The 26,772-nt window shown below is 43.2% G+C and overlaps 1 protein-coding gene and 1 long non-coding RNA gene across 2 annotated transcripts in view; one reads left to right on the top strand and one right to left on the bottom strand.

The window, feature by feature from the left end:
- Positions 1–26,338, bottom strand: part of LOC311516041 — a 31,193-nt gene extending 4,855 nt beyond the window's left edge. Inside the window, exon 1 of the long non-coding RNA XR_014710297.1 lies at positions 25,997–26,338. This is a non-coding gene — a long non-coding RNA (uncharacterized lncRNA). The remainder of the gene's footprint in view (positions 1–25,996) is intronic.
- Positions 20,628–25,281, top strand: DLX6 (distal-less homeobox 6). The gene is made up of 3 exons (XM_084619661.1): positions 20,628–21,085; positions 22,259–22,452; positions 24,212–25,281. The coding sequence occupies exons 1-3, from the start codon at positions 20,722–20,724 to the stop codon at positions 24,461–24,463; spliced, it is 810 nt and encodes a 269-aa protein (XP_084475787.1). The 5' UTR covers positions 20,628–20,721; the 3' UTR covers positions 24,464–25,281.
- Positions 26,339–26,772: the final 434 nt, after the last annotated feature.

Genomic DNA, 26,772 nt, shown 5'->3' with positions numbered 1-26,772 from the left:
AGACCCAGACACAAAACTGTAGGAACAGATCTGTTCTTGATACTCAAATCCAACGCATCAACAAACTCAGATTCAAAGGGATTTACAGACAAGGTTCCAGACATATTCATTTTGGTTCAATTTATATAGAGATTACACACACACAAATGACATTAAAATAATGCTAAAGTTGCAAAGTCAAGCATCCAAAAGTTAGGAAATTCCAGAATTAGGGCTGTTGATTAATTGCAGTTAACTCATGAGATTAACTCAAAAAAATTAATTGAGATTTAAAAAATGAATCACAATTAATCATAGTTTTAATCACACTGTTAAACAATAGAATACCAATTGAAATTTATTAAATATTTTGGATGCTTTTCTACATTTTCAAATATATTGATTTCAATTACAACACAGAATACACAGTGTACAGTGCTCGCTTTATATTATTATTATTATTATTGATTACAAATATTTGCACTGTAAAAATGATAAATAAAAATAGTATTTTTCAATTCACCTCATACAAGTAGAGTAGTGCAATCTCTTTATGTGAACATGCAATTTACAAAAGTAGATTTTTTTGTTACATAACTGCACTCAAAAACAAAACAATGTAAAACTTTAGCACCTATAAGTCCACTCAGTCCTACTTCTTGTTCAGCCAATTGCTTACATTTATGGGAGATAATACTGCCTGCGTCTTATTTACAATGTCACCTGAAAGTGAGAACAAGCATTCACATGGCATTTTTATAACCAGCATTACAAGGTATTTATGTGCCAGATATGCTAAACATTCGTATACCCCTTCATGCTTTGGCCACTGTTTCAGAGGACATGCTTCCATGCTGATGACACTCATTAAAAAAATACTGTCTTAATTCAATTTGTGACTCAACTGCTTGGGGGAGAATCGTATTTCTCCTGCTCTGTTTTACCCACATTCTGCCATATATTTCATATTATAGCAGTCTCAGATGATGACCCAGCCCATGTTGTTCAATTTAAGAACACTTTCACTGCAGATTTGACAAAACAGAAAAAAGGTACAATATGAGATTTCTAAAGATAGTTGCAACACTTGACCCACAGTTTAAGAATCTGAAGTGCCTTTCAAAATCTGAGAGGGACAAGGTGTGGAGCATGCTTTCAGAAGTCTTCAAAGAGCAACACTCCAATGTGGAAAATACAGAACCCAAACCACCAAAGAAGAAAATCAATCTTTTGTTGGTGGTATCTGACTCAGGCCTTGTCTACACTACCCGCGTAAGTTGACCTAAGTTATGCTACTCCAACTGCATGAATAACGTAGCTGGAATCAACGTAGGTTAGGTCAATTTACAGCGGTGTCTACACCATGCTGTGTCGATGGGAGATGCTTTCCCATTGACTTACCTTACTCCTCTCATTCCTGTGGAGCATCAGAGTCGACCAGAGAGTGCTCTGCAGTCAATTTATCGGGTCTTCACTCGACCCACTAAATTGACCCCTGCTGTATTGATTGCAACAGCGTCGATCCCCAGTAAGTGTAGACATGGCCTCAGATGATGAAAATGAATATGCATCGGTCCACACTGCTTTGGATCCTTATTGAGCAGAACCCATCATCACCATGGACATGTCCTCTGGAATGGTGGTTGAAGCATGAATGGATATATAAATCTTTAATGCATCTAGCATGTAAATAGCTTGCAACACCAGCTACAATAGTGCCACATTAAGGCATGTTCTCACTTGCAGGTGATACTGTGAACAAGAAGTGGGCAGAATTATCTCCTGCAAATGTAAACTTGTTTGTCTGAGTGATTGGCAGAACAAGAAGTAGGACTGAGTGGACTTGTAGGCTCTAAAGTTTTACATTGTTTTCTTTTTGAATGCAGGTTTTTTGTACATAATTCTACATTTGTAAATTCAACTTTCATAGAAAAGAGATTGCACTACACTAGTTGTATGAGGTGAATTTGAAAAATACTATTTCTTTTGTGTTTTACAGTGAAAATATTTGTAATCGAAAATAAATATAAAGTGAGCACTGTACATTCTGTATTCTGTATTGTAATTGAAATCAATATATTTGAAAATGTAGAAAACATCCCAAAATATTTAAATAAATGGTATTCTATTATTGTTTAACAGTGTGATTAATCACTATTAATTTTTTTAACATCATGATTAATTGCAATTAATTTTTAATTGCTTGACAGCCCTAGCCAGAATTAAGGTTGCCTGTGTAACCTTAATTCATTTCCCTTGTGTGAATGGATTATGATATAGACTTTAATGATATGATCACATTCTATTTTTTTCCACTGGACACGAAAATATTCAGCGTGAATGGTTAAAGTTTGTCACTGTAAAAAACTGAAAACAGGATTTTACAATGGGAAGTGTCAGGCAACCTTAATTATAGGCAACACTACCCGCTCCGATAGATAGATAGATAGATAGATAGATAGATAGATAGATAGATAGATAGATAGATAGATAGATAGAGTGGACTGGGCATGGTAGTGTGCACGATATCAAATACCAAGGAAGAAATGTGCAAGACAACGAGTGCATGTCTGCATAAATGTTTCTCCTTCGTTTATAACACATTTCCTTTTTCATATGATAAATTCAGTATTGACAATGTTTTGACAATGGCAATGGCTATGTTTTGTTGTTGTTTGAAGACTCGGTACACCACTTCTGAAAGGTTGCCGGTCCCTGTTGTAGACTCTATTTGCAGGCAGTTTTCCTGGCTTTTGTCACCTCTTCTTTCAATATTTCGTAGTCAAAAATTCAGTCTGGTCTTTTGAAACTTACCCAGGTCTTCTCATCTTTGTCTTGGTAGTTCTCTCAACAGATTGGGTGCTATTGCACACACACGGTGCTCTATGACCCTGTCTAGCCTAGCGGAAAAGGAGCTTTAAAAAAAGTTAGTTAATTTATTTTAATTAATTGATGTTAGCACCAAGGCTGTCCTCCTTTACAAATAAGTAAACTGTTCATAATCAACCCTAGACTCTCACCCCAGCCCCTCCTCCAAAACCAAAGTGAGGTTTAACCATTGATGCTGTTACTTTCCAGGCCATTAAGCTTGCATGCATCATCTTATATTTTCTAAAGTCCAACAAGTTAATACCTTTCGGATGGCTAGGGGTGGGAAGCACAGACACCGGGCTGTGAATCTACTGGATAATAGCAAGTGCTTGGATTGAAGTAGCTTCAATCTCTACCCGCAAATCGCAATTTGTTCCTTTATATTGACACGTCTGCGGTTTGCCACCTGGCAATGGAAGCCCTGAAGCCAAGGGAGATATCCTGCAAAAAGCTCATTTCCACAGCGGTGCCTGTCTCTGTGATGACCTGATTTCTGCTGTGATCATCCTTTAGACTAGAGATCAAAGCGGGATTAATGTAATTCTTTACACTTTGCATCGCACATCACCCAACTCTGGCGAGGGGGTGGCAAATAAGGACGAAGGCAGCCTAGAGATGCTGGGGGAAATGGAACTTGGCGAGTTTTGAATTAAAGGACACCAGTAAATGCTGACAGGCATTTCCCCATCGAGTAGTTTTTAAATCCGTGCCCATGTAGAGTCCTTTCCGTTTCTTATGCATCATGCTAATACCATCCTGACATGGGGCTGATCCAAACCTCACTGAACTCAGTGGGAGTCTTGCCATGACCTCAATGGACTTTGGATCTGGCCCTTCATGTGTAAATATCCCAGGGGGCTGAGAGTAGGTGGGGCTGGCGCAGTTCGGGCCAGGCGGTAGGTTCCAGGTTCCATCAGAACTAAGTGTGTGTGTGTTTGTGTGTGGGAGAGAAAACATTATTAACATGATCGTTCCGATAATGACTTTCTTCTGACACATACACACACAGCTGCTGTTGCTGCCGCTGTTCAGCGACGCAAGGGCAAGGGAACTCGCGGCGGGTTTTCACACTAAAGCGTTTTAGCGGAAATCTGACTCCCCACGCCCCCCAAATCCTGTTAAAGATTCACAGTGTTTCGCTTTTACATTCGCTCTGGGTGTCACATTCTGGGGCGCCGCGAACCCCGAATGGGCTTGTGCGACTCCAGCTTTTTTAAGCCAACCCCGAGAATCAACGCCACGCACGTTGTCTAGAAATTGCGGGACGGTGATCAAACCCGCCCCCGTTACTAGTGCATACTGCACACCCCACCGGGGACGGGAAAGCGGTCCCTCCTCCAAAGCTTTAGTATTTTAACTCCAGTACCTACCGGAGAGCCACCCCGGTGCAGCGGACCCGCAGCATCGGAGATGATACAGGCGAGTGTTGATGGTTCCGATACACAGAACTGGGTCCCCTACACTCACACACAGAGTCAAGTAGCTAAACTCTCGCTTTAAATGGGTAGGGAATTGTGTACAATTGTACCGGCTGATGGTTCTTTGCACACAAAAAAAGTATCTAAAGAGCTCATTTATACTGAAAACTGAAGCGATTTCTTTTCCTCTAAGTGTTTCAGTCACTTTCCTGACTTTAGCAGCCCCGATGGGTCGCTGGCTGTGTTTACGATAAGGCTAATGTAATAACACTGCAAAAATGTGTGTCTAGGGAACAGTCAATTAATCCTGGTCTCTAAACTATTGCATACAGACCGGGAGACAGTTAACTTCAATGTCTCCAGAGAGAAACTTCTATGCAAGTGTAGATTCAGGGCTCCATCCTGCTAATCCTTATCAGGGGACTAGCCCGTTGACTTCCTTGTGATTCCTCTTGAGAGCAAGATCTAGTCGCTTGAGCAAGAGTTGTAAGATCAGCGACCCCTTAGCTTTATGGACGCAGTTCAACATTTGCAAAGAAAGCATTTTGCTTCCCACGGGGCAGACCGTCCATTCCCCCACAACAGCAAATCAAACTATCTACGCTCATTCTTTCATTGGAAGGCCAAACTGGCCAGGACGTATCCTGTCAGCGTAGGGAAACGACCACAGCCCATGAGAGGAAAAGAGTCTCGCAATGTGTAAACACAATTTAATGCTCCATAGTCTAAGATAGGCTGGGAAATGCATACACTGTTCATGTACTGCACTTTGGGGATACAAAGGTCATTCCACAGTGGCAACTTGTTAGTTGTGATTCTCCTCTGCAATTAAAGAAAATCTGAAGAAAAAGAACAAGGAGGGAGGGAGGAGATTTATTGGCCTTCCCCAATAGCTTTTCCATGAGTGTCCAATCCAGGAGAAAGTGTGTATATATGCATATACTTTTCATTAAAATATCCCCAGAGACCATATTAAATTAGAGTGCAAGCTTGAGCCAGCTAGGTGTATGCTGAGCCATATAGATGGCGGTTTGGTTTTTTTTTGTTTGTTTTGTTAGGATGTCCCATTTGCATGCGCTAAAAGTCTTGGACCACAATAACAAACGCTTCGTAGAGTGCAAACAATTAATATGTAATTATTATATATGTACAATGTATATATTGTACATGAATATATCCAAAATTGCCTGTTGGGCAGATAGTTGATGTGTATGCTCAGGCACAAAGGCATATCCCCAACAGGTAAGTCTGCAAGAAACATCACCTTAATCATTTAGAAAAATGAACACTCTTGAGCCCTTGGATTTGTGTATTTAGTATAATCTAATAGCAGCAGTGATTATATTTCATTGTTATCTGCAGTGTGATACTTTCAGCTGAAGAGAGATTTAAAAATCAATAATGAAGTCTTGTGCTTGGCTGGATTGGACACGCAGGGAGAAGCTATTGGTGAAGGCCAATAAATCAATGTCTCTCACTCATAGTTCTTTCTTCTTCTTCTTCTTCTTCAGGTTTTCTTCAATGCAGACGGGAACCACATCTAACAAGGTGCCACTTTGGAATACATTATACTTGAAGCCAACATGCTAATTATAGATTAATAGGAGGCAAAACTCGGTTGAAATGACATAGTGAAAAAATCCCAGCGGATCAAATTTAGTATGTCACCATATACATTATGGTCACTTAAAATTCTGTGTTTAAGAGGACGCTGCATAATCTGCAAAACCCCATGACTCACTGGCACCAGACTTTGCACAGACCAGTGCAGTTAGAATTCTTTAAAAGTTATTTCGTGGTAAAAGGGCGCTTTGGGAGCTTTTACAGCTTCAGTCAAGGTATGGCCAACGTTTCTAGCCTGATACAGCAGCAGCCTGTAAAAGAAACAAGAGATTCAAATTGTTTAAAAAACCTCTCCTCCGGTTTCATGAATTTGTTTTTAAACTATTCAGCTGATCTGAAAGTTGGATAAACATCAAGGAAGAACAGAATTATTTATCATTTTAATAAAAGTGGTTTACAAATATGAGGCCCAACTTATTTTTGCCTTTTCTAGCTTTTAATGTAGGTAAACAAACCTCGCTGGGCTAAATATTGAACGTTAGTCATGTGCACTAGTACATAGCTGTTTGGCAATCAGAAAAGATCTAAAACATAACTAGTGTATTACATAAAGTGAAAATAGAGGATCAAAAATAAGCAAGTGGATAAGAAGTGTAAATACTCCGATTTAAATACTTCTGTTTTAATAGTCTTAGAATGGCATATGTTTCCATAATAGTCAACACTTAAAAGCCTTGGTAGATAATCATACTTATTGAAAGACTGTTGAAAGATCATTTTTGCAGTTCTCTCTCTCTCTCTCTCTCTCTCTCTCTCTCTGCGTGTGTAGCTATAGACATACAGATAAAAACTGTTGGGTGGGTGTGTATACACACACATATACATACGTTTCTTTAAAATGTTTACATGTTCAGTAGCGTTAGCAGCTCCAGAATAAATGTCCCTTGATTTACAACACTTCACAGGTATTCCAACTACTGATTAACAAAAAATGTGATGTAAGAAATGAAAAGCTTCCCCATCCCCTCAAAAAAGAGGGAGGAAAAGAAAGAAAAGGGGAACTCCATTTATTCTCATTTGTTTATTTCTAGATTTCCCCCCCCCCCTTTCTACACATTCATTTGAATAGCTTTCAAGCTGCAAAATGGAAATGTGGCTCCTGCCCTCTATTTCAGCAGCAGCGTCCTGGCAACAGAGCAATTTTCTATCATCAAGGATAAATGGCATCGAACAGAACATTCTGATAAAAAAGAAAAAAAGCTTTAGCCCAAGAAGCCCATGATTGCTGCCCTTCCTGTCTGTCATCCCTTTACAAAATCCTCTCCTCCAAACCTGAGCTGCATGCTGTCAGAGCTAATAATGTCTTCTAAAGAAAAGGGGAAGAAACAGCATTCATGCACAATGTTCCCATTTATTACATAGAGGGCTTATCTAAAAAATTGCAAATATCTCTGTTTGGTTCCCTGCAAATTAAAACCAAGATGTAGGAAGTTACATGATGCAACAATTATTAATGTCACATCAGAGCATCAAAACCCCATATCTTACTTTCTACTGGTTAATACTTTTTTTTTTAATGTAGGAAAAGTCCCTTGTTATGAAAATACAGCCACACTAACCTTTCAGGTTTGTTCGTGTTGCTTAAATCCAAAATAAATGATTATTGAAATAAAGTAAGTGGTATATAAAGACTTTGCATATTACCACTTACATTTATGTAGAGGCGCATGGCCCCCAGCTGATCAAAAAAAACCCAACAACCCTTTACGGAAAGTATAGCTTCAAGGAATTGTAATGCTGGAGCTCAGGTGGCATAGGGATTTTATAGTAAACCAGTAATATCGCGTGTCAGAAATCTAGGGGCCGATTCTGCGTCCTTAAGCAAAACTCCCCATAATGGGGTCCTTGGTTCCTGGTGCTGAATTATAAATAGATGGCGGCAGTTCGGGGCTGCTACTTCGTAGGCTGGGGTTACCACAAGTGGAGCTGCAGTAAAGCGAGTGAGTCTTTCCCAATTAAGTGGCCGATGTGACTGCCATGCACGACAGCTGTTTGCAGAACGGGCTTTCAAAACGTTCACGGTGTTAAGTGAAAGGAGCATCTTCGTTTGACAATGGCCATGGAGATTAAGCCTCAGGCAACTCCCTTATGCCGAAACATTGCAGTAATCGGGGAAATTTCATCCCCTACAACAAGCCGTGGCCTTGAGCTTGGGGCGCCCGCTTCTTGAACCGGGGAAGGTTTAAAGCTAGTTTGCGGAATGGAGAGAAAGCGCGGCGCTCACGCCTGCTAGGTTGGAGAAGAGTGTGGGGGCATTTAGACAGCTCCTTAAACACGTGCTTTAATTCGTGAATGGCAATAACTGAAATGAGGGGGCCAACAACAAGAGCCTGACGGTCTCACATGATGGTCTACCTTCTCGCCTCTCTCTGTAGAGAACAAGATGTTATTTGTCAGCTGAGATGCTGCAGGCCATTAGCCCAACGGGGGGATTACTGAAGGCGGGGAGCGGGGGTGGGGGGGAGGAGAGAAATGTCCTAGATTATACGAAAAATCGGTTACTGAGCATGCTCGGTCACTTTCTTTCGACAAACCCGGGGCAAGGCTGTTTCTCGCTGGGCCTCAGCGCGCATGCCCAGTAGCTGAGTTCACACGAGGGACTGCCGCGGCTCTGAGAGTTCAGGGGCGGCGGGGCTGTCGCAAGGCCTAGGCGAGGCCTATCCATAATCCCCGGTGGCGGCCGCACTCCCTGAGGGGCCGCGGTGGCCGGGCAGTGGGCAGGCGGCGGTTCTGAGGGGGCCGCTCAGGAAAGTGGGGCTTTGTCGCCTGTCGGTCGGTCAATAAACCACGTGTAGGGGGGCGGGGGGGGGAGGGGAGAGAGATGGGAAATGCAGGGGCGCGCGGGCAATGCTCCCCGCCCGTGGAGGGGCAAGTGGCTGTTTGGCAAGTCCCCTGAAAGCAGGCTTCAGCAGGCTCCCTGTGCAGCGCCGGCTGCTGCGGGGCCTGGGGCTCACGCCCGCTCCTCGCTCGCCCTCCCGGGTCCGCCCGGGAGTTCTGCTGGCCCGTCTTCGGGTGCGCTGCTTTCACCGCGGCTGGCAGAAAAGGGAAGGGCCGCCACCGGGAGCGGGGAGCTAGGCGGCCTGCGCACTCCCGGCTCAGGCTAACTGAGCCGGTTTGACGGGAGGCCCGGGAGCTGGGCTCAGCCTGGGGGGCAGGCTGGGGGAAGCAGCCTGGTCCCCTGCACTGGCTGGGCAATGGAAGAGCCGCGATTTCAAGGACGGGTGGCCGGGTCGGCTCTGCCTTCTTCTTCAGGTTTCCGTCGGTGAATTAAAGGAGAGTCTAACTGCACCGCGCAGCAAGGCCCCTCCCTGTATCCGGTCAGACGTGACGTTTTCGCAGATCTCCCCTCTGCTCCTGGGCTCTTATCTCCGACGCTTCGAGGGGCAGAGATCAGCGGATCTGCCCGAACGTGCTTTTGCGTTTGGCAAACTTGGTTCGGCCGTTGCAGAAGTTTCCTCGCCAGTCCACTCCGGGCCCGATCCTGCGCTCTCTTAATGAGCCCCACGAAGCTCGCCAGTGGCTTCCCTGGGCATGTAAGAAGTGCAGAATCGGGTTCCATATTATGGGGCGGATTTTCCTCCTCTTCCACGCAGTCACCAGTGTAACTCCATTCATTGCAGCGGGTGACTCCAGGTAAGGGGAGAATCAGGCCCAGTGATCAATGCCTTGACAACTTGTGAAGAGCTGTTTGCGGGCTAGTTTAACAGGACCTTCCTGAAATCAGGGATGAGGAGGGGCAAGGCCCTTAGGACACACCAGTAAGAGCTGAAGTGACACGTCTCTGCCTCCCTTGCTGATAGCAACATTAATGAGGGCTTTCAGAGTAGCAGCCCTGTTAGTCTGTATTCCCAAAAAGGAAAGGAGGACTTGTGTCACCTTAGAGACTAACAAATTTATTTGAGCATAAGTTTTCCTGAGCTACAGCTCACTTCAGCGGATGCATTCAGTGGGCTGTAGCTCACCAAAGCTTATGCTCAAATAAATTTGTTAGTCTCTAAGGTGCCACAAGTCCTTTTCTTTTTATTAATGAGAGCTGTGGCTTTCGGGGGAGGAGGGGGTTAACTTTAGTCCTCTAAAACTGCACTTAGGTCATTTAAAACGCTTTCACTGACTTTTGCTTAGTGCCACATAAAAGTGAATTTTTTTTTTTAAGTAATGGAAACGATTTTTTTTTAAATCATTTCTTCGGTCTTGGGAAACACTTACTAAACAAATTGCCCCTTTGAGCGTCCTATCAGCCCAGCTTCCACTACTGCATGTTAATGACTGGAGGATTAATGATGCTTTTTTACCAACACTTGTCTTCTTCAGCAGTCGACACAGCCAATTAATATTTTTAATTACCGCTACATGGAGACTAACCAGAGCCTTTCTGATTTGATTTGACCGCTGAATTTTATCTCCTGTGAAATGAAACAGTCACATCCGTGAGGTAGGACTGCTGCTGTTTTCTTTTCACGCCTTTATAATGTCTTGATACCACCTTAAAGGGAAAAAAAACTAGCTAAAATATCTTAATTACACGTTATTGGGGCACAGACAGTCATTTTTAAGGCTATCAAACCGTACTAAGAGCACCAGTTACAAAAGCACACACAGAAAGGAGAAAGATCTAGCAGCCTGTGAGACAAAATTTGCTGGAGACAGAATTATTACCTGGGGCCCGATCCTATTCCCACACATTCCCTGGAGTTTTTCTATTCACTTGGACAGAAGAAAGATGGGGGAGGGGGAGAAGGGGCTTTATAATTAATTTATAATTAAATATCCTTGCCTGTGTAAGTATTATACACGATAACCAACAAGCAAACCTTGCAGTAAGGCTACTGTTTCCATTTGGAATTTAGGAGATGATCTTGTCCTTTTACTTTAAAAAAGACTAATGATGAATACTCCTTTCTGAGCAGAGCAGCCTTGGTGTTCTGCTGAGAGTTCTTTACCAAATGCATACGTTTTGGAATGTGGGTATTTCTCCCCTTTCTTTTGGGGCTAAACCAGTATTATGACACCGGATTAGTCAAAATCCTGAGAGGGGAGGAGGAAAAAACTTCCATAAGAAATTTATCAGCGGGGCAAAACTCTTCTGGGAATAAAAGCTTATAGATCCCATGAAGGTACTGGTGTTGCTGGCTCTTTTCATACACACACTGATCAGCCGTGTTGGAAATACAACCATTTCCAGAAGTCTGACGTTTAAATGAGCAGACAGGCTATTTGGAGTTTTGTGTCTGGTTTTCTAAGAACTCGGTCCCTAGCCGCTTGTGCACATGCACAGAAAGAACATTGGGCTAGGGGCAGGTACTAGATGTTGAAAAAAACAAGTGCATTCCTGCCCTTTTTTCGTATGAACTGCAGGAAGTTTCAGAAACGGCCCAAGAGCAACCCGCTTCCCCCTGAAATGTGCCATATATTCTAGACCCGATGGTGTATGTGTTCCAAAACAGTCTTAAGAAGACATCAGCGCCGCAGAGTGAAGTGATAACATCATACAACTGTCCCAGAGATTTAAACTGACCTCCATCCTATACCAACCGTTATCTTATTTGTATTCCTCTAAATTATTTTGCTCGGAAATTCTGAATCATGAACCAGAGAGCAGTGGTATTTAGGCAAAATAAAGGAACCCCATTTATTAGCGCTTCAAGTACTATCGTTTTTCCTGACGTCCTTTGCGTTATTTCTGGTGTTTCCAGGCGTCGGAGAAGGCGATATACTACAGTAAAACAATGTGAATTCTGTCCTGAATCCTGAATGTGAATGAGGTTATGTGGTGATATGACTTCGCTTTTAACTGTACTTCTCAGAGTATGGCTTTAATTAAATGTCTTCCGGCTCTGAGAGATTACATGTTATGCAAAATATATCCTAGCATGAAATTTACTTCCACGATATGAAATTAGGTTACTTATGTTTTCGTTAAAAAAAAAACAAACCAAAAAACCCCAAACGTTTCTACTTCTTTTGAGCTTTTTTGTTTTATTTCACAGAGAGTGGAAATATTCTAATGTGAGAGAAAGGAAGGGAGCGGATCTTTAAGGAGGGAGAGGGGGATCCAACATTTTTAAAGGCGCTTTGTAACAAAACCTGCCAGGGGCAGAGTGGAGGAGGCCTGGTTTCTCAAATGCAGACAATTCACAAAGCAGGCATGTTAACCCAGATCTGATACGTTTCAGATCCATCTGTCAGAATCCTTGGATACCTCCCTCCTTTCGTGCTACAGATACCTGGCCTATCCCTACCCCCTTCCCTCCGTCCCTTTCTTATTGCATTTGTTCAGTGCACGATGCTCTTTGTCGTGGGGTGATGATTCAGGGGGCCATCCAGGTTGGGAAAGGTGACGATCTCCACTCACAGAAAATTAAATCTCAGTGTTGTATGTGAGAGCAATTAATCAGGCAGGCGAACTCAATACTCCAGTGAAAGTGAATTAGTGACGTTGTCAGGATCTTTTTTGCTCCAGATGATCAGACCATGAGGAATTTGGGGGAGACGGTTGCTAAAGAGGGTTCTACCTTTTTTTAAGTCCCAGTCACAGGTTTCTGTTTAGGTTTCTCTCCAGAGAGTTTTTAGATAATGAATCCCTCTGGGATACCTATTCCAGTTTTATTTTAAGCTTTGTTTTTACTCTCTACCGAGATCCTGAAAAAGAAACAACAATATTGAAAGGAAAAATAGGAACAGCTCATTGCAATCTCTTCCAGATAATGAGGACGGCCTGAAGAAAAAGTAAAACCACGATGTTTACCTCCCTTAATATTAAATAAACCTCAATAACGGGATTGACTTTTTTCAGTGTTTACTACATTGCCAGTCAGTGGGTAAATGCATCCCTAAAGGTAGAGTAAATAATTGCACTGATCCCAACAAGGGAAATGTGTAGGCATTTGAAGCGCACTAAAAATAAACTGGGGCGAAACAGAATGAAAAGAGGACCTCGCGATAATTTGCTGCAATTAAAGCGTCTGCTTTCACTTGCCAAGGAGCTGGCGATTTTGCAAACGGTGCTGAAGTGACATACTAATCGTGAATGCTACTAGAAGCCCTATGTTTTTAAGAGACACGTTCCGCTGAGCGTCTAAAACATTGACGAAAGAGCTGCAACTCGATCAGAGGAAGGTATAAGAATTCTTGAAACCCTGAGCCCTGAGTTTGGTTTGGGGGTAGACTGGCTGGTACCGCAGAAGAAATTGTAGCCTGTGGCTGACTTAAAAGGGCCTAGAGTTTATATTAGGTTCTGAGCTTTTCCAAGTCGGGCATTTCGGAGTTTGAAAGTTTGAAGTGTGTTTTTCAGAAGGGTTTTTTCTTTCTTTCTATATAATAAAACATTTATTTCAGCACCACCAGAGCACTAGGGGGGCGTGCCAAATAAAAAAGCTTTGGAGACATCTTGACAGAGATCTTGAAATATTACTCTTAATTTTTGGAAGGTTTTCAAAAAAAAAAAAAAAAAAAAAGGAGGGGAGAGGAGCAGGGTAGGGAAAAAAAGAACCACAAGTTTCTCTTGTCTGTCACCCAGCTGCTAATAGAGAGAGGGCACCGATCATTTACACTCGGGGGAGCATTCAATCTGAAATTGTTTCGAGATAGACTGGGGAATTTTCCCTCATGAATCTGGGGACAGACGTACTTGTCTGTGTGTGTCTGAGAGAGAGAAAACTGAACACGATCAGTCGTGTTGGTGTGTTTTGCTCAATCCTCGTATCCTGGCTGTTTGCATGGCAGGTATATATTTACCCCTCACTGCCAAAGCCACCATGCTTAGCTCCCTGCCCAAAGCATTCTATGGGTCCCGCACCGATCATGTTCCCCAGCCAAGTCGACCCCTGGATCTGGTACCTTGGGAGAAGACAGAATGTGCTAGGCAATAACATTATCTCCCATCCCCTGACAAATGCGAAGAGCCTCGCAGAAATAGTCCTTAAACCTAATTCAATTGTAAAGCGGATTTTGACTATTAAAAGAAAACCCGCTGCAGAGCAACACATTGAATTAATCTGGCTGTAAGGTTTTAATTACAGCGCAGGCTTCGCTACAAATCTGTACAAGAGACAGTGGCTGGCTCTCTGCGGATCTTTCCCTTCTGAGTTCTATTATTTTGACCCACGTTACAATACAGAAAGCTGCGTGTGTGATCCATCTGCAGGCTCAGAGGTTTTTTTCCCCCCTTGCCACTTCCTTCACACTAGCGGTATGGAAAGCCATCGACGCCTGCCTGTCTGTTATGATGCTAGTGGGTTGAAATCCAGAAAACCTCCACGCCGCTCTTACTCTTGGACTGGCAGCGTTTAACTCCCCAGCTTCTCCTTAAAATAGCTTGCTTTCATATTGAGGAGGTGACCTCTTTTTGTGGGATCCTTTGCTTCCCACTCAGTTGCTATTAAGGCGATGGCAATATGACATCCTGGCAGAAGAGACCAGTAATGTGTTTTGGGGTAAACAGGCGTATGAGCCTGAAAAGAGAAATGTGATCAGCAGATGTAGGGAGAGAGATTTTGTTTAGCCTTTCTCTGCTCTCTGGGAGCAGTAAATAATGAAGGCAGAGTGGTGCTGCCAAGGAAGGACGGTTTTAATCAGGCATATTTTTGCTTATTTGTTGTGGAATCGTCATTCCCGGGCAGTTAACGCTTGTGAACAATGTCAAAAGTAAAGTATGTAGGAAACATGCCTCCCATGTGAACCAGTCGCCTTCAGACCGGGCTGTAAATTTAGAATTTATGCACATGCATAGTCCGTGTATTTAGTTAGTCAAGAATTTTTTACTGTCAATAAAGGCAATACACAATTAACGATATATAGATAGATAGATAGATAGAGCAGGGTGTATTTTAATATATCTTTACCAGGTTATCGCCAGGAGCAATATTTTCCTCCCTCTCTCTCTCTCTCTCTCACACACACACACATGCTTTTTCCACGGCTTAAAATAAATAACCTCCCTTTTTAAGCTCTTTTCACTACATCACCGACAGCTCCATAAAGAAATCATACAACATTACCGGCCTTTTTCCCCTCAGAAACTAAGTAACTAGATGCATTGTTCTGATAACTAGAAAATACACATGATAATAGCTCTATAAAATTAGTTCCTATCTGACTTTTCCAGCAATTCTTGGGTAAATAATTCCCTAGCTCAAAATGTGTCCATGTTTGTATGTGTTGATGAGGGTTTACCATCTCGGGTGTTGGCCTACGGGGGGGTGCGCCGATGTCCAAAATGCATAGAAAACTGCTTTGAGCCCTTTTTACAATAAGACGGTCTAAAATGGTCATTGAGCTAGCGCCTGTTTTTACATGCTTAGGAGTTTAAACTAATTAAAGACTCCATTTCAAAACAATAAACAAACAAACAAACAAAAAGCTTCTGGATTTTAGGTCCCTGATACAGCAGAGAATAAATCTCAGAAATCCATCCCTATATTGTCAGAATAAGCCTTAGTGCAAAGAAAAAGAATAAGAAATACAAATGTGGTGTTTTGTTTTGCTTTGGTGTTGTTGAATGAATGAATGAATGAAACAGAAAATGCTTGGAGGCATTTAGGAAGACTCTGGCTGATTATATAACTCCATATTATACCCTAAAAATAGATTCCTGTTTCCTGTTGTTGTCAATTCCTTCAACCGGTTGTGTCCGTTGTGTTACATGTAGCTTTTGTGGGCAAAGAAACATGACTTAAAATAACGTAAAAATAAAATAAAATAGGAGAGAGAGAAGTGGCTTTGTTAGTATTGCATGCTTTACATTTTCGTTTAAAAAACTATAAACAGATGTATACACGGTATGTTCATACCTGCATATGCAGATGAGGATAGTGTGTGTAAGAATGAATGTACATCATCCATTTCTCTCCAATTAATTATTTTCTGTTTCTTAAGGCCTAAATTCCATGGTGGACTTTTCTAGATAGCATTGAGTTATTTTTCCATCTAGCTGCCAGTACCTCTCTGAAAACAACAACAACACATCTCTCTTTAAAATGCCAACTTGCCAGGCATTTAACTTAATGTTTCAAATACAGTGGCATCACACAGGCCTAATGCATTTTATTTCTATTATATGAAAGTCATTGTGTTTCGGTAAAGCTGCAATGAAATCAGCGTTGGCCTACTATTGACTAAAGGCCGGTTAAACCTTTGAAATGGTTGTAGTTTGGGGTTTGTGGCCGTGAATAAACATTTTCTGGAACTGGTCTTTCTACCTTGCTTCGGGAGCTCGAATTTGGCAGTCAAAAGAAATGTACACAAACCAGACAATTAGAAGAAAGATCATTAATGATTAACTGCTGCTTTTCATTTTTGGGAAATATTTGTTAACGGGTGATGATATTTAAAAGTGGCTCTTTAGCTTTTGTCTAAATCCCAGAGAACCCAGTTGATGTCTACTGAAAAAAAAAAGTCGAAATCTTGAACAGTTCCACAAGGGACTGAAATGTACGAAGAGCTTTTCTAGTGAGGCTAGACCCTCTCACAACCCATCAAAACTAACTTTGCACACCTCAGTCCGGAGAGTATCTGGAAAGGAGAGCAAACTTGTCTTTGCTTCAGGTTTGGGAGCAAGGGATTTCTTTCTCTGTGCGGATTCACGATTTGCTTATTGATTTTTGATATATTTTCAAACACTTGAAGTCCATACTAGAAAGAAATGAAGGCTTTTCCCATAGCATCTGGTTCTTTAGTGACCAGGTAAATTAATACCAAGTTATTTCTGTGAATTCAAAGGCTATTTATACAGGTCTAATTTCTTTAGAACCAACCTGTTAACTGAGCCCAACTTGGCAACCAACCACTTCTCTGCTTTACTAGAGAGAGCTTCGTACAACACATTGAAGGGCACACACACATCTCAATGATAAAGAGATAGATTCTCGGTTCAAGACTCTTGTTTGAGACAGAAATTAGTGTGAGAGCCCTTTTCAGAAATCTTTCTTTCTTTCTTTCTTTCTTTCTTTCTTTCTTTCTTTCTTTCTTTCTTTCTTTCTTTCTTTCTCCTACCCCCCAAAAAGCTTAGGCCTCAAATCCTGCCTTTCCGTATGAGAAGAAATATCATCTACACCTGCCTCCTCTCCTCTCCCGTCCTCCCCTCCCCCCCCGAAAGGCTTCGGCATCCAATCTTCTCCAAATTGCCTTCCCCCCCCCCCTTTAGAATAATAGAGGTCCCTTCCCGGGCAGGCATCGCCCTCCCTTCTCTGCGGGGGAGAGGACACCCTGAAGCAGTGGGGGCCGCAGGGACAATGGGGCGAGAGAGGCGCAGCCTAGCTCCTGCCGGCGATGAAACCAGAGTTCAGGAAAGAAAAGACACACACACACCCCTTTTGTGCGGCATTACAACAACCCCCTCCCAGCACTCTCCACTCCCTAAAGGTGTGGTCCCCCCGAACTCGAGGACAAAAAGAAAACGATCAATATTTACAACCACAATCGCTCCTTTTAGTCAAGAGTTATTAACATCAGCCAATCAACCCTGAAAAGCGCCCGCTCCATACTGACACATTTGCCTAATTGAATTGGGGGAAATTACCAGTATACGGCTTGATGTATTCAACCCTCCTATAGAAAATGCCAGTCCTTACTCTGTAAATTGCTCAAGGGACATCGTAATCTATATCTAGACATACACCTTGAGAATGTGTGTGTGTGTACACACCGTGAGCAATAATAAATCACTAATAAATAAAAAGTATATCTATACTTTATACTTTTATTGTTATTTATACTCCTGTATTCTTTTATTATTCTAACGTGAAAGTTTACACACACACACTCCCCTCTGTGTTCTACGTACAGGTGCACACCCGTCACTTAGCCCAAGCTTTGAGATGAAACACAGCTATCTATACCCCTAGGTTGCCTATCGATGAAGCAGTTACTTTAGGCTATTCCTGTCTCTTGTTTGTTTGTTTGTTTGTTTTGCTTATTTGTTTCAGGACTAGGATGTCTAGTTCCTTCTTAAGCGTGGCATGTAGATTTTACTAAAAAAAAAAATATGTGAAGCATTCCACCTGTCGCAGGCTCTAATCCAGAGCTATACAGCATGCAGCCAGAGTCCTTCCAAACAAGGTGCTGAAGAATGCATTCTTAGCCCGTTGTCTGACATCTTTTGTCATGCATGCTCTTGCTGTTGCCGAAAAGCGTGGAGAAAATGGTAGTATGCGCACCTGCAGAAAAACGCCTTCTTGATGTTAACAACAGGCTGGAGGGTATAAAGCAATAAAACTGCCAAATGTACCTGTTCCTATTGAGTACGTTACCTACACCCTATGAATCAAGAGTCCCAATAGGAACTGGAGGCTGGAGCACGAATGTTATAGTCCGCTCTTTCCCTTGTCTTCCTCTCTCTCTGTATTACTATGAGCATTTTTATTCATTGTAGACTTGTAAACGCGTGGATCGGATTACCCTTTCGCGTGTTAACGTGGAACTCCTGTTAAAAGAGGAGAGCAAAAGCGAGACACTTACAACTGCATTCAGAGTTACTGAACCGACTCCAGAGGCTCAAGAAGTTGAACACCGATGTGGTGGGGGGGGGGAATAAAACATCCCAGCCTCCCTAAAAAAAAAAAGACACCCCCCTCAATTCCCCCAAATGATCAGATTGCACTATAAACGTCGAGAGATTAGGGGCTATGCACCGGGGGGGGGGGAGAAAAATATCTTAAACCCATCGACTGCATGTACGGTACAATATGCAAATGGTGAGATCACGTTCTACCACTTCCACCTCTTTCCTAGGGCTAATAACCGTGCTGAGAAGCAAAGCAACGGTTTGTTTGTTTTTTAAATCCCTCTTGATGTTTCCAAAAGCGATGCGTTTTTAAATATTCTGCAAAGGTTCGAAACAAATCCCCTGGAAATGTCGCTCTCAGAGATAGTGTCAGGACATGTACTTCGTTTTGGATACGTTTCTGGGCTTAATCCTGAAAGTTGTTTTGCAAATTGCGGCTGCTGGTGGTTTTCAAAGCCCGAAGATTGATCCCATTTCCCAATCTACAGAACTTTCAGCTTTCTCTAGGTTTAACCAGTTGCACGTCTCCTTTCTTTCTCTACCTGGGTCCTCTTCGGTAGGGTCTGGCTCTGGAGTTCATGCTTTCTCTAGCTGGACGCGAGGAGATTTAAACAGGGGAAGCAAAAAAAAAAAAAAAAAAAGATAGATCCACAACAGTGCTGGTTAAAACTAAATGTCTTTCCCCAGTCCATCTTTGGAAGAGAAGTGGTAATACCACCTGGATGTTCAGATATAAATCCCCTAGCAAATAATAAATGGATTAATAATAACAAGGTATGAAGTTCTTTTTATAGAAAAAAAAGGAGAGAATTGAAACTAAATGCGGCAGTTAGACAACCATTTTGATAAGAGGATAATTGAGGCGACACTGGTGTATAATTAGAGGATAATTTATGCTATATCCACTTTTATTCCACCTCCCAAAATAAATCCAGTCCATAATCATTACAGGCAAATTGTTCTGAATTTTATAGCAGCAATTTGAACAAAGTACTGCAGTTAATCATGGGAGATTTTTGTGTATTCCTGATTAGACGTCTAATTGCCTCCTTCCAGAAAGTAAAAATAACCGTAAAACGTCTCTATTTTTATCATTAACAATGTTGACAATAAAATAAAATCAACTGGAATTGTAATCTAAAGACAAATTTAGGAGGAAGGCACATTTTCTTGGGTAGTTTATATTGTAATCAAGATTTGCCAAACCACTAACCGCATGTATCATTTGCATATATTTGAAAGCATTACAGTAGCTTCTGTTTTCAATAGGAAAAAATGCACAACTGTCAGATCTCCAACGATTCGCTGCTGCAGTGAGCAGGCTGCTGCTCTTCCTAAAATATTGAAAATATTGTCTTGATCAATAAGGAGCGAGTCCCAGGAGGAACAAGGCGCTGGAGCATGCACTTGGGTTCTGTTTTTTCACTTTTAAATTTTCCTTGTCACTCGTGTTTACTGCGTGTTTTCAAGTACAGGAAAGGGAAACCTAAGGTGCATTTCAACTCTGGGCTGTATAGATGGACTGAAATACCTTTAGTAGGTTAGTAGCTGCGTTACACTTGGCTGTCTGCTACATTGGCTCGACAATGCACACGACACGAGCAAAAAATGCCCGCCGTGACAGCAGCATACACGCCTTTTGTCTCATCGGTGGCTCGGAGGAAGCGAGCGGCGAGGAAGCCTGCGTTTGCAGAGGCTGGGGGGCTGCTGGCTGGCGGGGAGCGGCAGAGCTCCGCGGCAGGGGAAGGCAGGCAGGCGCGCGCGCGCACACGCCGCCTCGCCGCGCTCGAGCCGGGCTTTGGAGCTGCCGAAAGCGGGCTCCGCTCAAGCTCGCACAGACGCCAGTCGCAGCCTCCGGGATGGTGACGTCAGGGGTTGACTGACCAATGGGGAGGCACTGCCCTTTGGAGACCAACCATTCGACTTGTGGCGTCTCTGCCTCAAGTCTAAAAGCAGAAGCTCAACTTTACCAGCATCCACCTTCGAAAATCTCCGCTTTAAACTCCGCCAGCCAAAAAACAAAAACAACAGCCCCCCCCCAAAAAAAACAACAACCCCCCCCAGCCACCACCAAGGGGGGAATGGAGGGGAAGAGGAGAGGGAAAAAATCACAGGACTAGCCCCCCCTTATACACCCCTCCCCTCACCCCTCCCTCCGGGAACAAGGCCCCTCTCACTCCTGCTCTCCCCCCCCCCCCCGCTCCAAAAAAAAAAAAAAAAAGCCACCTCACTAATTCCCAGCGCAGGATAATAGGCTCTAAGGTGGCTGGGGAGAGAGCGAGCGCGCGGGGGGCGAGCCGGAGGGATCCGCTCTCTCACTCCCAAACTTTGATGATGACCATGACTACGATGGCTGACGGGCTGGAAGCGCAGGACTCCTCCAAATCCGCCTTCATGGAGTTCGGGCAGCAGCAGCCGCCGCCGCCGCCGCCGCCGCCGCAGCCGCCCCACTCCCAGCAGAGCTCGCCGGCCATGGCGGGCGCCCACTACCCGCTGCACTGCCTGCACTCGGCGGCCGGCTCGCACCCGCACCACCAGCACCACCACCACGGCGCGCCCTACCCGGCCAGCGGCAACTCCTACAACCCCCGCTCGCTGGCCGCCTATCCCTACATGAGCCACTCGCAGCACAGCCCTTACCTCCAGCCCTACCACAACAGCGGCGCGGCCAGCCAGACGCGGGCGGACGATGCAGGTGAGCGCGGCCGCTTTCTTCTCGCGTTCGGCTCCTTCCTCCGGCCGGGCGCCGCGGCCGCCGCCGCCGCCGCCAGCCTGCGGGGGCCGGCTCCGGCGCTGGCCCCGGAGCAGCCGGGGCTCGCGTGTTTGCACAATGCGGTGCTTTCCCTTCGCTTCGCCCTGGGAGGGGGGGGGTGCAGCGGTGTGCATGGCATGCAAATGCAGGAGCCGGCTTATGCATTGCAGACGGTCCCTATAGCTATGCGTGTCTATGCGGACATCCCGGTCTGGGTGGCCTTCAGGGGGGCACATCTCTTCGTGGGGCTATAAAGCCCGGGGCGTCTATTTCCCAGGGCGATGTCAACAGCCCTTCCTTGCTTTGCTGCGATCTCTCCATCCCGAGAGCGCTCTTTGGCGGTGGGCTTGGACTGTTGAGGTGTGGGTGTGTTTGTTTGTTTGTTTGTGTTGCCCATTAATACACTCCGAGCGCTGGCCTACTGCTCAGCTAAATTTAACGTGAAACTGGCCATTTGCATTTCACCAAGCGCCCTGCTTCTGCAGCCGCCTCTTTACGGCTGGGGAGCAATGCTGTAGATTGCGGTGATCCCAGCCTCAGCTAAGGGGTACGAGACAATGTTTGTTGCTCCTTTGTGACACTCGGCAAGGGGATCGGCATTAGGCAAATGACTGTAGACACCTGATGAGTGAAAGTTTCAAGATGAGTTTGTTGTGATTCCCTCCCCCCGAAGTTAGCAGATTATTTTTATGTACTGATCTGAGGGGGGGGGGGCGGGGGGAAAGCATTGTTAAAACTGCGACTGGTGATTCACTGACCACCAAACTGGCGACATGAAGTCAATTAGCAGTGTAAATGGCCAGGCAGCTAGCAATCCATTCATTAAACAAATACTGTGCTTTTGCAAGTAAAACAAGCCATCCAGCACACAGGCACGGCTTCTTTATGTCCGCTGATTCGCACTATTCTAATAAGAGATATTCCGGTGTGATGCCTTTAGGCACTCAGACCGTGTGCATACTATGCCAGTGGGACTGAAACAGCAATGGGATTATTGCATGCGGGCTGTTCTGGGGGGGGGGGGGAAGAGCAACAAAATGCCCAAGTTAAACAGTCAAGGAGGGTTCTCTGCATTCTCTGCGGTGGTGACATTTCAAATGTGTTGCTTGCTTGCAGATCAGCAAAAAACAACAGTGATTGAAAACGGTGAAATCAGATTCAATGGAAAAGGAAAGAAGATACGGAAGCCTCGAACCATTTATTCGAGTTTACAACTTCAGGCTTTAAATCATCGCTTTCAGCAAACTCAGTACCTGGCACTTCCAGAGAGAGCTGAACTGGCAGCTTCCTTAGGACTTACTCAGACACAGGTAAATTATGGGAAACCCAAATCATTGCAATCCTGGTCAGACAATACAAGGCCAACCAAAGAGAGATCTTCACTCGCACGTACATGATAGTAGAAAAGGTAACCCACATGTTACTACTATGCCAAATGTGATGTGAGTTATCTTATTACACAGTACAAAGTAACTGGCTTACTACTGAAATAACTGACTGATAATCTGCACTTTCCCCTGCCGACTAGTTATCAAATTTTACCCTTTGATGGCACAAATAGAAAAAATAAATGGCTCAAAATAATTACTGCACCAACATGAAATTGTTCAGTTGTGACAAGAGCACAAAACAAAGGCAAGAAAACCTTAGGCCTGAGGCAGAGGTAAAAATAAAAAGCCAGATCGTGGCAACCTATAGAGACAGAGAAAGCAAGAGCGCATTAGAAAATACCTGTAAAATCAATAGTTAATTCGTCCTGGATGACTAACTCAAATGCAGTGATTACCCTTGGGCAAAATGTACAAAAGGTGATAATAGATCTGAAGATCAAAGACAACCGTGTACAAAATTATAGCATGTTAAGCCATAGTTAATAGTGGCTGGTGGAGCTGTCCTAGCTTGGCTAATTTAAGCTTGAAAGACACATGGTGGCATTACAGACTTCACAAGCAGGGGTTAGTAGAAAAGCAAATGGATAAATACTATCAATTCATTTAAAATATATTTATGTGCATTTATGACTTTAATAAATAATGTATATATTTTATAATTGCAATTGGCAACAATAGCTTACCTGGGCAATTGAGCGGATATGAGCGGATATGAATTTTGAGCGGATATGAATTTTGAAAATATGTTTGCTTATTGTACAAATGGCATTTGTTCTGACACACACAAGATGTGGGCTTGATCCTGAAAATCTACAGACAAACGAGTAGTCCCACTGAGATAGTAGCCTTGCATAAAGACTAGGGTTGCAGGATCAAGAGTTTGAATCTCTAAATTACACCCATATACCTTTTGAACATGGAGGGCCCGATCCTGCAGACGCCATGCAGGGAAAACTCAATTTAGGGGAGTTTTACTTGTCTAGAGGGGGCAGGATGCGACCCAAGATGAGTTATATCAGTTGCTCGTTCTGAAAAGGCAATTTCCATGCAAAATTGGTTTTAAAATGAAGATAAAGCACTTGCTCTATTCAGCCCCTTCCCCAAGGATATAAACAAGGACAGCTTGGTGGTACAAATTGTCTGATTCAGGTTTTACTTTTAAGATGCCCTTTGACTATTAGTGGGTCTCCTAGCATAGGATGATACCCTTCCCTCTGTTTAACCACAGTTTCTCCAACTGATCAAACGACCTCCAAAATACGGAATGAGGAATATGACACGTGTGTGTACATGTGTGTATTTGTATCTGTGTGTATATATATATATATGTCTGTGCATGTAAGTAATTAAATGTACACACATAGGTAGGTGAGAGAGTGAGAAATTAAAACAGAATAAATTCTACTGTGCTCTACTTGTGGTCTGGACAAGAAAATGACACTCAATTTTAAAACCTACATCTCGATTCCCAGCGTCACTATTCCTGTTATTAACAATAGGCTAGTTCCAATGCTGGCGTGTTTAACCCCCTAAAAATGCCAGCTTGACCCCACATCTCCATCCCTACCATTTGGAAACTCAGGACCCTCTATATTTCAAAAATAACCCCCTTCGGGTGCTTCCTGCTGTCAGCTAGGTGCTCCTCAGCGGCCTAATCTCTTCTGCCTTTTGATTACAGGTGAAGATCTGGTTTCAGAACAAACGCTCCAAGTTTAAGAAGCTGCTAAAGCAGGGCAGCAATCCTCATGAGAGCGACCCTCTGCCAGGCTCCGCGGCCCTGTCCCCGCGGTCTCCAGCTCTGCCTCCAGTCTGGGACGTTTCAGCTTCTGCCAAGGGAGTCAGTATGCCTCCCAACAGCTACATGCCTGGTTATTCTCACTGGTATTCTTCTCCACATCAAGACACAATGCAGAGACCACAGATGATGTGAATTGTCCAAGAGAAATAATCTATCAAGAAGCCCTAGTCTCGACATGGCAAGCAGTCCGCTGTCTTGCCAACGGTGCCAATTTAACAGGCTCTGTGTGAACTTGTATGTGTGGCAAGGAGACAAGGTGGGGCTTTCGTTTTGTTTTGTTTTGGTTTTTTTCTTTTAGTAACCTCAGTGATTGATCTTGAACAGAAAGAGACTTTTTTCCCCCATGCTGGCACACATAAGACACTTCTCTTTAGGATATTTTAATTTGGACTCGAAGGAACCAGCCTCGTCGCTTTGGAGTATACTGTCAAAGCAAACTTTTTACAGACTTTTTCCCACCAGAAGAACCTGAGTATACCCGGCAACGTTTTTACTTGTTTAATGAGCTAAAGATATTACATGATGAAAGGGAGGCTATTCAAGCTCCTGCATTTGTATTCACCAAACCCAGAGTGGAGGGGAGGGGGCGCGAAAGTGCTTGAAAAGGAAAATATACTGTACGATTAAAACATTACCACGAAGCAAAAACTGCATGCTTTATCAAAATGGAATGGACAGCAACCAAGAAGAAACCACTGTCTCTCCCTCAGATCTCTCCCCCCAACTTCCCCCTCCCGAAGTCCCCTGAAATCTAAGAGGGAAAAGGCAAAGGAGGAACCCACCAAAACAACCATCCTATGGCTTTGAAAGGTTCAGTACTTGATTGGTGGCATTCTCACCAATTCACTAAGCTATAGAGACGTTTATATCGAGCAACCTTTTCTGTATATATTGCTGAATTTTAGTTGTAAATATACTTTGTATGTTTTTGTCTTCTTTCATATATAGAGTAAAAGCCACAAAACGTTCCTGTGTCCTGTATTTCTCTCTATATTATAAAGAACACCCGCTTAAATAGCTAGCTAGATATTCAAACATTTTGTGACATAGAGAGCAATATATCTAACAACAAACCCTTGAAAAGATTTTTCTTAAAAAGAATAAACCTGAGACAGTATATACGTAAGTATTGCAAAGAGAATCGTGGATGTTTCTAATCGCCCGGTCATTTCTTAGCCTACGTTACTTCGGTAATTCCAATATTTGAAAAAACATTATGGTGTCATTTAATCTGAGGTTTATCTCAAAGTAAAATTCAGTACTTTGCATTACTTCCTACACAAGTAGGGCGGGGGGAGGGTAGAGAGAAAGAGCTGCCCTCCTTTTGATTCTGATCAACAGACAGACAATTAAAGCTGTGCAATATTTTGCAAAGCTTGAACGGTGCATAGGTATACAATGCACTGACCAGGGCGAATTATATCTTTATTATATTGTATAAAGCACAGAAATAATGAAAATGAAAGTCCTTTCGTCACACAAGCCCCATACTGCGAGAATTAATGGCTAGAGACCTGGGCATCCTTCAAATTATGAACCTTGAAACCACTGAGCCATTTATCAGAAGTCAATAGAGATGCTCAGAGTGCTCCATATAATGACAGCTACATACAGTCGTGCAAAAGGACAGTCACTATAATTAGACACAAAGCAAAGACTACTTACCAATATACGAGTTCCTTTTTTTTGTTGAGCAACTTCCACGCTCAGTCAGTCTTCAGAATGGTTTAAAACCGATCAGTCTTGTCATTTTCTACCACTCGCATTGTTACATTAAGAAAAATGTTTTCTTTTCTTTTCCCCCCCTTCCTACTGTGAAACTTTGGGTTCAGAGCTCCCCAGGATCAATTCTGAACAAAGCCTCCAGCTGCAGTGCCATCCAATTTGAAGCAGACATTGGGGACAATTTAAGGTTTTTATCCACAAGAAGGTTTTTTTCCATTCTCTTAAATGCAGCCATAATTAGAGTAATTTTTCATGTAGCCCGCTGATTACAGCGTTTTTACCGTCAAAGATAATTACCTGTAATTTTCTTCCACTTTTAATACTAAAAAGCCATCTTTATTTAGATTCAGGAACAGGAAAGGCGAAACAAAAGAGGAAAATTATTCTGTTATTCATACACAAATTGCAGAGACGTAGGACCTAAAATTGAAAATTAACCAAAATTATAATGCTGAAAAGAATGGAAGAGGCTTCAGAAGTACAGCTGGTAGTGGGTCTCACTGAATTATTCAAATTACGTGAGAGAGAAAGCTACCACACATTTAAACAACCGTATTTTTTCTTTTTTAGACAATCCAGTGCATATCTACCTAGTCTCTATTTATGCAGGTTAATCCTAAACCAGTTGAAACGTTGCAAATGTATGTTAGATCTATCTATCTATCTATCTATCTATCTATCTATCTATCTATCTATCTATCTATCTATCTCTTCAC

The sequence above is a fragment of the Lepidochelys olivacea genome, assembly GCF_965140295.1.
Source record: "Lepidochelys olivacea isolate rLepOli2 genome assembly, chromosome: 2".
Lineage (NCBI taxonomy): Eukaryota > Metazoa > Chordata > Testudines > Cheloniidae > Lepidochelys > Lepidochelys olivacea.
Note: the sequence above shows the minus strand (reverse complement) of the source record. Positions and strands in the feature narration are given on the sequence as shown.

Coding starts and splice junctions, on each gene's coding strand:
- DLX6 (XM_084619661.1), top strand. CDS start 20,722: ATGATGACCATGACTACGATGGCTGACGGGCTGGAAGCGCAGGACTCC. Junction 21,086..22,258: donor GACGCGGGCGGACGATGCAG/GTGAGCGCGGCC, acceptor GCTTGCTTGCAG/ATCAGCAAAAAACAACAGTG. Junction 22,453..24,211: donor TAGGACTTACTCAGACACAG/GTAAATTATGGG, acceptor TTTTGATTACAG/GTGAAGATCTGGTTTCAGAA.